This window comes from Genypterus blacodes, unplaced genomic scaffold (assembly GCF_046128005.1).
Source record: "Genypterus blacodes isolate CSIRO-AG114 ecotype Tasmania unplaced genomic scaffold, CSIRO-AGI_Gbla_v1 ptg000147l_1, whole genome shotgun sequence".
Classification (NCBI taxonomy): domain Eukaryota; kingdom Metazoa; phylum Chordata; class Actinopteri; order Ophidiiformes; family Ophidiidae; genus Genypterus; species Genypterus blacodes.
Window position 1 is genome coordinate 277,869 of NW_027466949.1, and position 16,483 is coordinate 294,351.

At 43.8% G+C, this 16,483-nt stretch overlaps 1 protein-coding gene across 1 annotated transcript; it reads right to left on the bottom strand.

Annotated features, from left to right (window-relative positions):
- Positions 1-1,617: 1,617 nt before the first annotated feature.
- Positions 1,618-6,602, bottom strand: col10a1a (collagen, type X, alpha 1a). Its single transcript, XM_076165644.1, has 3 exons — positions 6,508-6,602; positions 6,000-6,145; positions 1,618-4,086 (listed from the first exon to the last, which is right to left on the bottom strand). Exons 2-3 carry the CDS (start codon positions 6,127-6,129, stop codon positions 2,258-2,260), a joined length of 1,959 nt encoding a protein of 652 aa, XP_076021759.1. The 5' UTR covers positions 6,130-6,145; positions 6,508-6,602; the 3' UTR covers positions 1,618-2,257.
- Positions 6,603-16,483: the final 9,881 nt, after the last annotated feature.

The window sequence follows — 16,483 nt, forward strand, 5'->3', positions numbered from 1 at the left end:
GTGTGCAGTTTGATTTATTATTGGAAGGATGCAATAACTGAAGTGAGGAAAATGAAACGGTGCAATAGCCTCTAAAAAAAAACCTTTAACGCAATTTTCCTCACTTTTATAGAATGTAAATGAGTGGGTAAGGCTTTAGGGATTCGACCTCAAAACACATACCAGGTTTGCTTTGTTTACTGATCCCCATCGCCACAAAAGAAAGGACAAAGATGGTTCTAATGGTCAAGCATCTTCTAAATAATACGATCACAAGCATATTTTATTCTGTACACTAACTACTTTAGTATTCTCAGGCAGTGACCACAACATAATTATGTGATACAATTTAGGGAGAGTATGTGTGTCTTATTCAATCACACACACGCTGCGTTTGCGCTGTAAATGTTTTTTTGGAACAAACATTTTTACAAGTGCAAGTGTTATTGCGTCTGCAGAGAGACCTACAGTAAGTGATGGTTGTGTTCAGTATTGACATGTTGAAAATCCTTCTACAGAACCTCAGACCTCATGAAAACACCAGGAACATTTACGAGTCAAAGAGATGACAGCTCACTTCTTCAGGGTGTTTTTAGTTGCCCACAGCTGCACCCAAGCTCTTTTTAAACTGTCTGTTTCCTCTGCACCCAGATTTATCCTGTGTACTTCAGCTTAACACACCACAAGAAGGGTGTGTTTGGCGCATAATATTTCTGTCCCTGCATCCTGGTCTGCACGTCCTAGGTTACAATTATGAGGTATTGGCTGTCCATGTTGGCCCCCTGAATGCACCATGTGCTGTTCACAGCCATGAAGTATCCCATCATGCCTTGCAGTTACAGTATGAAGGAGTTTAGGAGCGTTACGCCCAGCGGATCATTTTGGTGTGCGGTAAGCTTAACCATGGGGCAGTGTCACGTCCTTTTTCCTGTCTGTCCCACCTCTACACCGCAGACCGCCTCTGAACGACAGTCCCCCTCAGACGGTTTCCCTCAGACCAGATTGGCCTCTGATCTGTCCTGTTGGCCCCTCACCTAACCACCATCTCTCCCTCTCCCAGAAAAGATCAAAACAGCCTCCGGCCTGCTGGAGGACCATCCCTGTCCCCCCACATGCAGACTATTTTCAGCACATACATCTTCAGACATGTTGGCTGAAGTAGCTTTTGTAAACTGTGGCTGCCACCCAGACAAACCCAGAGAGTCTCAGCCAGACAGCAACAGTAATAGAATAAGTTGTTGAGGGAGACACTGAACCCCAAACCCTCTAATTGCTCCTGATGAGCAGGTTGGCCTCTACCATCAGTCAATGAGTGGGTGTGTGGGTGTATGAGTTTATGAATGGGTGATTTACAATGAATTGCGATCAGCTGCAGGGCCGTTTCTCAGCAGTTGACCTCTGACCTCTCAGAAGAAAGAGACATATGAGGAAATTTCATGAATGAAGTTGCGTTTCTCAATATATTAAACAATCTGACTAATTTGAGAGCTGAGTTGAATTTAACCTTAAATTGTAAAAGTCAGTTTCTTATGTTTTATTTCTTAGATACCCTCAAGTGATTTATCTATAAGCAATTTGCATAGTTTTATAGTAGTATAGTTTTAGGTTCTTTTTAAAAGTACCACATAGACAAATAAGTGTGTTAAGACATCTTTTATTTGGGTCATTATGCTTTACATGACAAAATGCATGTGAAGGGGTGTAACAAAGTTGTTGGTAAACAGTTTGTATTTGTATGACAGCATTGAGGTGACTTATATCATCATAATAGTCAATTTGACCATTACCTTTTCACAATAGTCAAGTCACATACAAGGACAACAGTTACAACATGTTGCACAGAGAGAATTTGTGTAGTTTTAATAAGAGTTTTGGTCACTGAAAGGCAAGGTTGTACAACACAACACAAAACAAAACAAAAGAAATAAAATCAGACAAACATTAAAATAAGAATCACCAGTTGAAATCAGTATAAAAGGAGCAGAGTGGAAACACACAGTTATAACACCTCAATTTCACATGCTGTCTCCATTACAAAAGCTCACTAGTAACTTTGTGGATTGCTTTCCCCATCCCTGATCACCTGTTTTCATAAATTAGTTTTCCTTCTTCTAAGCACCCATTTCTTGTATTTTTCAAGTTGCGATGCCACTATTCCTCAAAGGAGAGAGTGAACTGCCTGTTTGTGTTCTGCTGAGAAGACATAACAGGAAGTTTACTTTAGTTTGAGAAACAGATTGCATTTGTATTTGTTTGGCTTTTGGAAACGATCAACCTATCACGTTGAGGCAATGAGGAAGCCAGAGAAGGAGCAGTGGACATTCTCGGCAGCAAAGACACCATTGGCCTCATCATCAGGGATCTGGATGTAGACTGTGTCCTGCTCGTCGAGCAGGAGGACAGCGCTACCGGACATCTGGTCCAGGAAGCCCTTGTTGTACTCATCATAAGTGAACATAACAGGCTGGCCGTTCTTGTACAGAGCCACCAGAGCATGAGCTCCATTCACATGGATGCTGTATGAGAAATAGTAAACTCCGGGCACCTGGCAGGTGAACAGGCCGGTCTCAGTGTCATAGTGATTCTCAGCGTTGTAAACTGTCTGGTCAAACTTAATGGGGCTGCCTGCAGCTGGGTAGGGGGAAGCCAGAGACACAGTGAAAGCAGACATGGGGGACTTGACCATAACCTCGCCAATGCCCATGCTCTTCTCAAACATAACCTCACCAGGAGGGCCAGGGGGACCTGGGGGGCCAGAGGGTCCCACAGCTCCCTCAGCACCATCATCACCAGGCAGACCAGGGGCACCCTGAGGTCCGGTGACACCCTTAGCAGCCAGGCCAGCAGGGCCAGGAGCACCTGTAAGGCCTGGGTGGCCCTTCAGGCCAGGAGCACCAGCGGGTCCTTGAGGCCCAGAAGGTCCTCTGGAGCCAGGAGCACCCTCAGCACCAGCAGCACCTGACTCACCAGCACGGCCTGGGTGACCTTTGGGTCCAGCAGGGCCGGGAATACCTGAGGCACCTGGTATGCCGGGGGCACCTCCAACACCTTTGTCTCCTGAAGGACCACTGGCTCCTCTGGGCCCAGGGGGGCCAGCAGCACCTGGATAACCCTGTTTACCCTGGAAACCCTGAGCTCCCTGATCTCCTTTGTTTCCCTTTGATCCCTGAGCTCCAGTTGCACCTGTGTCACCTTTAGCACCAGTAGCACCGGTGTCACCTGGGAAACCTACTGGACCTTGAGGGCCAGCAGGACCAGTGGCTCCAGTTGAGCCAGTAGCACCAGTGTAACCTGTTGGACCTTGTTCACCCTTTACCCCTGTGGCTCCTGTGCTACCTGTCGCTCCCCTCTCTCCCTTCTCTCCATTTGCTCCTGGTTTGCCATATCCTGGGACACCAGGGGCACCAGTTGCTCCACCAGGTCCCTGGTGGCCTTTAGGGCCAGCTGGACCAGGCAGACCTGGGGCTCCATTCTCACCTGGTTTACCTGACATACCTACACCTGGGGCACCAGTGTGTCCCTTGGCGCCCTGTGGTCCCATGGGACCAGTAGCACCATCTCTACCTGGGGTACCTGACTTTCCTGGCTCACCTGCGGAACCTGCTCTTCCTGGCTTTCCAACTCCAGACTGACCAGGGGCGCCTACTGGCCCCATAGGTCCAACGGCTCCTGTCTCACCCTGAGGTCCGGAAACACCCACCCCTCTATCACCCTTAGCACCTGGCAGGCCAGGTACACCTGGATGTCCCTTCAGACCAGACTCTCCCCTTGGCCCCATTGCTCCTGGAAGACCAGCAGGTCCAGACTTGCCAGTGGCAGAGAGACCAGCGGGTCCAGGGCTTCCAGCAGATCCGGAATGTCCTCTAGGTCCCTGAGAGCCAGGAGCTCCAGCTTCTCCATTCTCACCATTGGCGCCAGGGACACCGGGTTTGCCAGGTCCACCTGCAGATCCAGGCTTTCCTGCAATGGAGCGGCCAGGTGGTCCAGGAGGTCCAGCGGGTCCTTGAGGTCCAGGCAGACCCTCAGCACTCTCACCTGGGGGGCCGGGAGGTCCCTCAGGGCCCTCAGCGCCAGGCTCACCTGGAGGACCAGGCTCACCTGCCACCACTGTGAAGAGTCAAACAGAGATACCCGGGGATCATCATCAGCACAACACAACTCAAATAAATAAAACATGTTCTTTATGAAAACATGTGAAAATAAGAACAAAGTGGAAGTCAGAATCTCAGTGCTGCTTATGAACACTTTAGAAATGTTGTTACTGTAAAGCACTAAATCAAAGCATCTGCACAGTGTTACACACACAAAATATAATATAACCTAAATAGAACAATGTGTAAGAAAACTTTAACTTGATCTTCAGATGTTTAGGTTGTTCAGTTATTAAGCTACTTGTCTCTGTATTGAACAACATGGTGCAACAATTATAGCAGCAATTGTACCTTAAATTGCTATAAGCTATAAGATTCCATTCAAGGAACAAATTTAGAAGAATTGTGCTGATTTAATAAGATATAAATACAAATAGGAGGTGTAGCAACCTCTTTCCCTATAATATTGTACATTAAATATGCCTGTGAGTTAATAAACCATTAAAAAAAGTTCATAAAGTAATTAATCAACCTAATTAGACCTCAAACTCTTAAATCTTTCAATTTAAATGTTGAAAATGGGCTCAGCTCTCATTTTAGTATTTTATCTAATTGACATTTATAACAGTAAGATAAAAAAGAAAGCAGTAAAATGGAGGAGGCGTCATGTGAAACAGTCAGTCTGAATCAGAGGGAGTCTCTTCATGTGGTCACATGTAGTGGAGTGTATAAGGCATCACTCCTTGGCTGACTGCAGCCTGTTTGGATAAGACTTCACAGATGTTTCCACTTCTGTTTGCAGGCACACCCAGGCAAACCACACTGCTGGGTGACTGAACTGTAATTGTCAGTTGTCAATCTAAAAATAATTCGGCAGGAGCAACTTTCTGAAATCAGTGTAGATTAAGACAAAAGGGTTATATTTTACACTGCGTTTAAACCTTCAATTAAGGCTACAGCCAAACCTTTAAGATGCACTGTATGTAGTTTTCTTTTGAATATATAGAATCTCTGCCTGGGTTTTGAATAGGAATGTGCTAGAAATGCAATGAATAATACATTGACTATGACAGAATGTGCACAGGCAACAGCTACAATGACTAAAGTTTGTCTGGTTTATCTGTGCAAAATGTACTGTACAGAAAACATGCACTTCCCACATCAGTTGTGACTTTGGATATAGCTGGAGAGGAAGAAGGAAGAAGAAGAGAAGAGGGAAGAAGGAGAGAAAATATAAGCTGCTGTTCAGAATTGCATATTTTTCACCAGATAGTGAAAATAAGGAACTTCAAACAGGCTTTGAAACTCCCTATGTTCACAGCCACTATCTAAGAAACACAAAGTTCTCAAGTGAAATCTTGAAATATGTTGCTAAAGCATTTGCTGAATAAAAGAGTGAGATTTCAGTAAAAACTGCAGTAACTGTAAGTAAAGAGTGAAGTTAGGAGCATTTGAATGATCCTTCAGCTTTGGCTTCCACAGAAAAATAAATTAACTGCAAAGCTGCAGAGCTGCAGTGCTCACTAAGGACTATCAATCAAATCCTAAATCTAAATGAACTATGTGATTTGAGAAGCGATCCATGCAACTGTAGCCAATCAGGGGGCTCGATGCTTCCGGAGCACATGTGAGTAGAGATTTCAGAGTAAAGTGCAGCTGCCTGATGCTTGTCTCTATCTGACTGACCGACTGACTGACTGCTCCTTCTTGGTTGGAGTAGAGATGCTAAATCCCTAGCTGCTGATCTAATGATAAGAGGCAAAACTGTGTTGAGTGGATGAAAAGAAATGTATCGAGATGATTTAGGTGAGCAGAATTTGCCTTTGGAGTGCAAAGCTGACACTAAAGCAGAGTGTGAGGAAAGTGTTGGTAGGCTCTTCTATCAAGGAAGGTTTAGGAAGTTTACTCAGAGAAGATGTGCTTTCTTACCTTGGCCCTTCACTTGGTATGGCTCATACTGGGGGGCAGCCTTCACAATCTTCTTCACCACATATGCTTTCCCATGAGCTGCTGTCAAGGTAGCCATGAGGAGCACGATGCATGCTACACGTAAGTCCATGATTCAAGAGTCAGACCTGCAGGAGGAAAAGGGAGAGATTGTTAGCAAAACAAGCCTGGAAGACAGTTTTGAATTCTCTTACTTAAGCTTTGTTTGCTAAATCTAAATGCAAAAAATAAACTCAATGAAAGCTAAGTTAGAATAACAGAAGTTAGATTTTAAGATATCTGTCAGCATCCTGGTTCTCCTCAGCCTCTCCAAGCATCACTCAGGGTGTTCAGCTCAGAGCTCTGCCAGAGTTTGCTTCCTCTCCCCAGCATGCTCAACCTCCCACTGCCATAGGAACCGTTCACGGCCTACACAAGAACCTAGATGTCCCCTAAACTCCTCCAGGGGTGGAGAGAGAGGAAGAGGAAGAGGAAGAGAAAACACACGTACCAGCATCCAATGGGAGGGAAAACAATTTCTTCAGCACCAGTAAGCTCCTGGTGCTTCTGTATATCCTTAGGGTAGAAGCACAACTCAGGATCTGCTGCCTTCTAGCACAATGATGCTGGTATTTATACCATATCTACCCCTCGCATCATTAAAAAAAAAAGCCCCCACCACGCAAGTACCTCCCTCCTCACTGCTAGGCTGTAATTAGCTGACAGATCTGCCCAAAGCAGGCATGTCACATCAGGGTGCCTCCATGTCTTGAATATCCAGACACATGATTATCACTTATTTCAGTCTTCTTCTGAACTAGAAAATGATCATGTTTAGGCAAAAAATAAATACAAGATAAAGAAAAAACAGTGGCGTGTGATGTAGGCAGAATACAGTTAATCTAATGACACCTTTCATTTTCAATTTCCACTTTCTTAAAGAGCTTTTAACAAGTTCAGGTTTATATTTATGGTACTTTATGAGACCCCCTGTATGAACATCCCCACATGTGAAAATAGTCAAAGCAGATATATAAAAACAACAACAGCAGATTTATAGTGGCACCTGTATTGCTTCACAAAGGTGGCATTGAGGATGTACAGTGCAAGACTCATCTCCAAATTTACATCCCACTCAGCCTGTCTGCACAAACTTGACTTTTACCTTTCCTGACCGTTTGGGCACCTCCACCCCGCCATGATAAGGTAAACAGGGGAAATGGTGCGGGGGAGAGGTTGTGCAGAATGCTATGGCTGAAAGGTGCTGGAGGTTTTATTTGCTTTACATGCAGTTTAACAGCAAACTCTATGTTGGGTCATGATAACGCCTGATTTATTTAGTTTTATAGAAAGAGATAAACAAAGTTTCCTGTTATGATTGGATCAGCTCGCCATCGACTGAGGACAGAGGGGCGCTGATTTTCTATTTCAGGACAGTTTATAGAGCTTAAATTGTGTATTTTGTAAGTGTTTCACCCTCCAAACAACTAATAAAGCTATATAAGGAGCCACTGGAAAAGACATTTGGGGTTGTTTCTGCCCCGGTTGGTGAATGCAAGGCAGTATGTGACAGCCCCGGCACGCAGTACTGCTGTGGAGACACCAGAGGGCAGGTTTTACTGTTGCAGAGGGAGTGAGGCTCCATGCGGAGAGGGTGGGGGGGCCAAGTCCCAGTGTGGTCACTTGTTATTTTTGGTCCCCTCAGTGCGTATGCATCATCAGAGGTTTTCGGGACGATTCCTACAATTACAGCTGGTTTCTGTCATGATTTCCTCAATCAGCTCCATCCTCCAGTATTATCCTCCCTCACCCTCCACCTTGCCCTGCTTACTTTGAGCTCCCCCAACTGTAATTTCTCAATTTCAGCCGGCCACATAGGAAATGCATACACCCAAATAATCACATGTTCTCAAACACACAAGCAGCAGTAAACGATGTGTAGGGAACTTCACCCAAATCTTTCCGAACATGGGACCATTTATGGCACACATCCTTCCTGTGTTCTCACCATGTATTTGCTGCTGACTGGCATTTCAATATGTGTATATATTTGTATAAAGGATGATGATGAGGTGCATGATCAAAGGCATTAAAACGTCTCTACATGAGGCATTTATACCACACGTGACACCGACAGGCTTCTCTCAGCAGGGGTATAATTAAAGACTTTCCAACATGGAGGCTGTTTGAGCCCCCTTTTTTGATGAATTAGACCAAATTATCTGTAATTTTACAAAGTGCTAGCTTGCAGAGCTTATGGCGTTTAATCATGGTTGACAAGCATTGTTTAAGCACACTGTTCCTGTCAAATAAAATATATACTGTGTATAATTTGTTATCTTCATTTCTAAAGGTTTCAAATCTGTGAGTGTGGAAGGTGTTGAGTTGAATGATTGAGGCTGAGGGATGAGGAAGAAAAGGGAGATTCCATGTACGCGCACACACACACACGCGGCTCGTGCGTGCGGCCGAAATGGAGCCTGGCGTTCAAACCCATATCGTTAAACTGGAGTCATATTTCTCATTTTGATTGCACGTGTTCGGGTTCGCTTTATCAGCTGAACTAAACCATCGTTGCTCTGCACTTATGGTTCTTGGAAAATGACTCTGAAGGTCACTGTTTCTATATTCACGGATTTACTGGTGACCATGCGCTCCTCACGCCGCCAATTCCGATACGTTTTTATTTGAAACTATATTATTTGGCAATCTCCTCACGCTTGTTCCCCGAGTGGAGGCTGAGCCGTGCCAGCTCCAGTCACAGATTTAGATGAAATGACAGAGCAACAGAGGGTGGAGACTGGATTTTATATGTTTATAGGTTTAGATAATTTCAGCTCATTTATGTTTTTTAAGCATGGTGCAACCGCTGCAGGAGATGCTCTCTGTTTTTAGTTGCAACTTCCAGAACAATGATCCCTGTTAGGTATCCAAAATAACAACAACACCCTGCGTCTGCATGTGAAGAGGCCCAAATGCTCACACTGGGCCTTGGAAGACTAGTAGACGCTGGCAGGAGGAGGAAGACTTAAATTAACAGTGTAATTTGGGATGTTGTTTTTATCCTAACAGTTATTTTGCTGTTGTCTCTAAACACGGCAAACTGAACAACTGAAGGCTTGAACTGGAACTGGAACTGAAACTGACGGCTGTTAAAGTGCACGGCGGCATTTCTCTCTCCGCTCAGCTCATTAAAAGTCCCGCGGCGGCCTTGATGTGGTGGCGAGGCCCCGTCGTCATAACCATTAGGGACAAGGATAACGGCCGTCTAATTGAAGTGGATGACGTGGCTCTTAATTGTCTGACGTCGCTCGCTGTAAACTGCGCAAGTTCTTCATCTCCTTGACATAAAACGCTTTTACTGAATGGAGAAAATGAAGAACATCGCTGATAAAGAAGCGACACACCCGAGCAGTTTATTGTTTCGCTGTAAACACAAAATGGGATTTTGTTGGTGTTTCCCTTCATGTATATACCAAGACCTTTATCGCACTCCTCTGAACAGAACATACAAGAAGGATTAAAACATGCATGGGAAGTCATGACGAGGCACATTTCCTTATGACCCTGGAGCAGCTGAGGCCTTTCTCCGTATCTAACTCCAGCCCGTAGATCTCTGTGAAATCCCCAGCGAGCACTACTGGACACAGTTACTGGCAGTGTTGGTGCTGTTTGTGCTTGTACTGTACAGTGATGACAGTGTTTCGAGAAAGGTTTTCACATTTTGTCTGTTTTTGTTCGCTTCAGTGCCCCGGAATTGATGTTTCTGGTTTCTTCGCCGTTCCAACCGAGCCTCAACCCACACCCTAGAAGAGAACATAATTGGTGGTTGATGTAAGGGGACCCAACCAAGCACGTGAGTTAAGCAACAGCTAAAGATACACACACCATCACGGCTGGGATACAAATTTAATGTTTCAATAAACTCCACGGACCACTAAGAGCTACTTTAAACTTTATGAATGGCAGACTTGACGGGGGCCCTTGTGAGTGATTGGTGGGGAAATTACAGGGTCCTGAAAACAAACAGGGACCCAAATGGAGCCGGAAGTGGAAAAGTGACTGAAAAATGGTGGCAGGCTCAGACATGAGGTTGGATTTCTATGGAGGTCACCGGTAAATCCTGAGAATGGAAAAAAAAGGGGGGGTCGACGGATCCCAGGTCGGCATTCGCGTTAATGTATGGATACGAAGCTGTGTGTTGCTTTTCCCAGATAAATAAGGCCTGGACAAAGAGCCAAACACCACTAACTAACATGTAGCTGAGATAAAAGCCTTCATTATAGGGTGTTTTTATGTGCAAAGTCTGCAAACGGGTGACATTTACATCGCGTCGAAGTTGGAAATAGCTTGAAAATTGTGGCACGTGGCCTGCCAGCGATGTTATCAAGCAGTTATTCTATGCATCTGCGTGCATTTGCCGATTGCCAGTCGACCGAATCAAATCGCTTTATCTTAATCACTGGGGAGATCTGATTGTTGACAGATTTGTTAAAAGGTGGAATGTTCATTAAAGGCAACTTCCTTAGTGTTTGTACGGCTGAAAGAATCTGTGCAGCAGCAGCCAAAAGAACCATTAAACTACAAGTAGTCAGCCAGACTCTTTAGGAGGTGTTGCAAAGGTAAAAAGTTCATAAATGTATAGATATTTTGTTACTCTTTCTGCTAGAAAGAAAATAACACACACTTTTCTATATTTCAGCTTCGTTATCCAATTATGTTGTGAAAATGTTGTTTTTGGAGAAGACAGACAGCCAGAAGCCTGTGTTTGTTGTGGGATCATTTAAAGATATCAAAGTTAAATAAAGACACCTTAATGGGATTCTGGGTGCTTAAATGTAGGTGGTGCAGTCCTGTATTTAAGGATAATAACTAATCCACAACAGCAAGCTGACGGAAATTTAAGGTTTCGCTGTCTATGTGAGGCCAAGTCAGCGTTTTTTTTAGAAAACAGCGCGAGGAAAAGAAGGAGGATAAACAAGATGAAGTCTCTTAATGCAGAATAAACTTCAGGATTAAAGCCAAATCACATTTATCTCCTTTATTCACGTGTGACTGAAGCACGTGCTGGAATGTGTGTGTGTGTGTGTGCGCATGTGATGACACTGTGTCTCTAATGCAATGTGACAACCTAAGAAGTACTGTTGAATTAAGACATTGTCACCTTTCTTGCTGGAGCCGACACTTCACGCTGCACCATAATGACTTTGCGGAGAGACAAGACAAGTGTTTCTATGCTCTATATTTGGCTTCTGCAAAGTCTGGCTCTAAATAAATGTTGGAGGTAAACTGTGTGCCTGAGGGAAGGAGGAGGGAGGAGGGGGGGTGCTAACACTATCCACATCTCTCTCCACGTGCTGAACATACAGAACACGTGACCCACAGGAAGCCAGGCGCAATTTGACATATAGAATTCTGTAAAAACAATGCCGGGGTCAAGGCTCCATGCAGTGGTTTGGGTGGCCGTCTGGTAGGAGTTGTGTATGCGCTGATGCCAGAAACAGCAATGCTAAAGATGTGCTCTAAATGGGACTCGTTCCACATCGCATGATACACACACATACAGTATCAGCTTGTACATGAAACATTGTTAAAAGTAGTGATCATGGGTAAAGAATTGTGTCACGTTGAATCTTCAGGAAAATCTACCGAATTTGGTCATCAAAGAATCCATAAACTGTTACAAATGCACAAATCTCACTTCGGAATATTTCTAAATACAATAACAACGATGATATGCCATGAAATGCTTAGTTTAATGGAGAAAAATACAGTAACTGCAGTGGTGACAACTATTACGACAGAAATTTGGCATGTCAGATTATCTCCGCCCACTTTTGATTTATGCCACGCCCCTATTTGGGTGGCAAAGACTGATATTGTCTTAGAGTTACCAGATCCAAATACAGATGGTGACTTTTCTTTACTCATTTATTTCCCAGTCACCAAATATTCAGCGTTAAAAGCATTCCCTTGGTTTGATCTCCGCATATATTAAGAATAAATCCCCCCACAATCCTTCAGACAAGTGGCTCACTCCAAATGTTTGGGAGTTGTTCATTGGTAATCCACAGACACAAGCACATCCCAGAATAAATCAGGATGAGGACACACAAATGGAAGGTTCATTCCATATGGTTTGCATGTTGGTAGCTGGCTTCTAGCGCTGTTTGCTTTAGGGGTTTAGAGGACCAGACTCTTCATATTTGCAGAATATTTGGAGGAGGGGAGGATGAGGGTGGATCTTGAACGCAAAAAGCCCTCGTGTCGCGAGTTTGTCCACATTCTCACGTGGCCCCGAGAGTTTGGCAACGGGACACTGTTGGACATCGCACGGCCGCTGTGTGTGTGTGTTTCTTGTCTTCGGTGCATCTTCTGAACACACACCAGAGAGAAGCCACAGAACATTAAACTTGTCTAACCACAGGTCATCAAGGCTGGCCCTGACTTTCAGACAAAACAAATCTCAAGTGGCAAAAAACTCAAAATCTAAACCGTCTAAATCGGACCGTGTTGTGTTTGGTGGACATCCGCTCAGAAATGTAACAGAAACACCATGAGTAAACTTTTATGTTTGCAGCTCTTTGCAGCATGCTGTGAATGTGAAAGTGATTTGAAGTTTGTCCAATGACAAGTCACGGTTGAGCTCATTTTTAAAGGCGCTATTAGAGCCTGCATTTATCTGAAACGAGCTGTTAAAGCTCTCTTTCTTGGTGGCAACCCCTGCGTTAAGGATGATCGGGAGAAATATGCACATCTGCAATCATCTGGCTTCTAATGTATATGTGCACTTGTTAATAAAAAGGCTTTTTGTTTAAAGATGAAGGAGAAGGCGTCTAATGGACTGAATCCTGAGTGAGCTATGCTAAATGATGTGAGTCAGCTATATTGCATAGATTAAATGGAAATGACAACATTTACATACAAATTCATTCATACACCAGCATGGCTGGCCTTTTCCTCTGCATTCACATCTACCTCAGAGTTGATCAGCATGTAATGACAGCAATAATAAATGCTTCCAGGTGGTCTGCATGGTAGAACAAAGAGTTTGTTATTTTGATGAGCCAACAGTTTCTTTGCGGAAAGCTTGTTTCACTGTCCCGGCCCGTCCAGAGCCAAGTGGTCTCAAACAGAGAAAGAGAGTGAGTCATTGTGCTCTGTAATTTCAGCACACAGTAGCTGTCTTAAGTGACCACGGCTGCGGACCTTTGAACCGGGCTGATCCACATGTAAAACTTTCCTTTCCTCTTACAGTAAAATAATAATTATACTGTAACTTCCTGCTGCTGGAAGAGCTTTCTAAGAGAGGCCTGATGACTATTTTGGGTCCTCGGCCTTGTTTTCCTAACCAAAGCCTCTGCTAATCCCTTCGACAATTCCTCAACCAAGCTTCTTTTCCCTAAATAAAGCTACTACGTTATAAGTTAAGGGCTTTGTTTATTAAATCCAAGACCTTATACTCATACTTATACCACATCTCGACAGATCGCAATCTGTCGAGATGTGGCAGCTGGATAGTCAGGTTTGCACAGTACAAGTTGATTTGCTAATGCTGCTGAATGGAAACCATACATGACTTTGAAGGGGTTTCCAATTGGTCATTTTCTCAGCTATTTGCAGTGCTGTATTTCAAACAAAATCTCCAAATGTGGAAGTCTGAGGTCCTGCGGTAAAGGCAGAGAGAGTTACAGTGCTAATACAGGCGCACATAAATTGCACTTTTTCTGCTGCAGTGTTTACATTGGTCCAGTCACATTTTGGTCAGATTGCAACAGCTTGTGGTCGAATTAAACGGTGGCCGTTGCCGCTGTTTGAGTCCCATCTTAACCCAGACAGACAGGTGGACTCAAACTCTGTCTGGAAAAACTCACTGCAGGCAGATTTAAGTGGCATCGGCCCTCTAAAGCTGCTCTCTAACGAGGTGGACAGAACGTTGGAACGTCAGCAAACACAAATTCTTAACACTTAATTGAAATTGAGGCACTGCTGCTGCTCCTGCTTAGTGTTTAAGGGTCATGACGTAGTGGTGTGTGTAATGACAAAGGAGCGGCCTCTCATATCCCCTGTTGTTAGGCCCTAATGCGTAAATTGCTTGCAGTTTCTCCATCTCTAATCTTGAAATAACAGATTCAAACCCCAGGTGGGATTATCTTCACGTTTTAAGATTATTCCACTGTTGCGTTACTTAACTTTCACCTCAAACGCAGCGTGAAGCCTCAGCTGATTGCAAAATTTTGTCTCATCCATATCTCACAGACAAGTGGTTTGCTTCAGTGGAATTTAGCCAATTATATTCCATGCCTGTACACATGCAGCCACTCTAAGCTATACTTTCACCCACTATTATCTCTCTAAGCTTTCGTGACTGTGAAACACCCTCTCTCCAAATTAAAGGTCGGAAATGTGCCAAAACCTGACATTATAAGCTGAGGAGCTTTTTTTGGGGGGGGAAGTTTAAAGCGGCCCAGTCTCTGCCGTCCGTCACTAACTGACTCTGTCCCGACGTCACATCGGCTGCCAACTGAGAGTTTGACATAAGCTCCTGCTTGTGGGAATCAGCCTTCAAACCGTGCATGAGCTGAGGTGAGCTCCTCCAGACGAGCTCTGAGCTCTCTGTGCTCCGATGAAATGAAGCAATAAACTGTAAATGTCAGTAATCACCTGCGTATAAAAGCTGGTATGGGCACTCACAAAGAGGGGCACAGACACATTAACTAACTCTCAAACACACTTTCAAAATAGACTTTTAGCTGGAAGGTTTTTCTTCAAACCGCCATCATTGCAGATCATTAATCAAAACACACAAAACGCAGCGCCGCTCAGTGTTTCAGTCTCATCCTGTATCCTGCAATTATACTATATAAGAATTGGTAAAAAAAAAAATAGACAAATTGATCAGAGCTCATACCTCCACCATGGAAGAACAAGCTGAGATAAGATCAAAGTCCTGAGGCAGAAAAACAGAAAGCACTGATCAATAATCATTCATGGGATGAATATACTTGATTTTCTCATATTTCAGATGTGACAAAATGATCATTTATACAGATATTTAATGAGTAATGTGCTAATTTTGTATTTCAAAAGGGTTGTATGTGTCATTAAAAGACTTTGTACCAGTTTGATGGTTTATTGTGTAATGTCATGTAAGGTTTTATAATGCAAACATATGTGATAATTGTGGCTCTTTCCCCAGCATTGTACTTTCCCGGGCTTTTATTGGTGTTATAAACATGCTGACGCTGGGGTACTAATAATAGTTTGCGTTGCCATGTTTTTTTTTATCAACACTGGGCTGACATGCTAAGATTACACTGTTGTATGTTACAGAGCTTAGAGTCGGTTTTCCGTGTTTAGACAATGGAAAGCTGGGAGAGGTTGTTTTTTTAGGTCGTGGTGAGAGCACATGTGAATCACCACGGCGACGACTCCTCTGAGATTTGCTGCTGAAATCATCGAGATTTCATACATAGAATGAACGTGTCAATGCCAGCAAAATAGCAATAAATATGACAATAGAATAAAATAGAACATTTGTAGACTTACAATCCAACAACCATGACCTTCTCCTGTGTATTTTCAGCGAAAGAACATCTTCTACTTTTGCACAAATGCTCCTCACATGTGTTTGAGATGCAGATTGACTCCTGAAATAACCTCAAGTACGGGTATGTGTTGGTACGTGAAACCACAAACTGCAGAGATGTCGAGCGGCGTCGGCACGTCAGCTCAGAATCGCTCCATTCTTCTGCACTCCATAGCAGTTACGCCTGGAGACTTAATGAAAGCCTTGAAATACCCTTCTTACGATCCTCCCAGAGATGTTCGATCTGTAGAAATAGAATTGTAATTCTATGCTGAGAGACGATACACCTCTCATTTGTCTGTTCTGTAACGATATGATTCGAAGGCTTTGATCGCTGTATATAACTTTATGATGGGACTTTTTCTGCAGTTAAAATGCTTTTTGTGTTTCTCGCAAGGTTCAGGTCAAAGACTTCATGGGTTCCTGTGGGGTTAGCGTTGGATTTCTTACCCCCTGTGAGTCTTTATTCTGCGAGTTACAGTAAGTTCGCAGAGAGAGGGTGTTTCCGACTCCAGCGGTTGATATTCAGGGGCCCCTGGGACATTTTTAACTCCCCAGCCTATCTATTGTGGTCAAGGGTGTGTTCATCTGTGGGCTGTATTGGCGCTAAATGTCTACTTATGCCTGATACTATGTTCTCAACTTTCTCAGGGTAGAGTAATAGTAACTTATGGTGGCATGTGGTCTGTAATCTGTGATGTCGAACACCACATGAAACGAAATCTCACAGATAAAGTGGAGAAAGTAACAGGGTTCCAGCAGTCCGTCACGCATCTGCTGTAGTCGTGTTGCTTTCACACAGGGACTACTGCGAAAACAGTTTTACTGAGGCACAATATTAGTCACCTACAGCTTTCTAAATTAAACTCTTTTTAATTGTTAGTGATGATTTTAAAGT

Excerpts from the sequence above, each read along its gene's own strand:
- col10a1a (XM_076165644.1), bottom strand. The coding sequence starts at position 6,129 with ATGGACTTACGTGTAGCATGCATCGTGCTCCTCATGGCTACCTTGACA. Across the intron at positions 4,087-5,999 it reads ATACCAAGTGAAGGGCCAAG|TGGTGGCAGGTGAGCCTGGT; the intron begins GTAAGAAAGCAC and ends GACTCTTCACAG.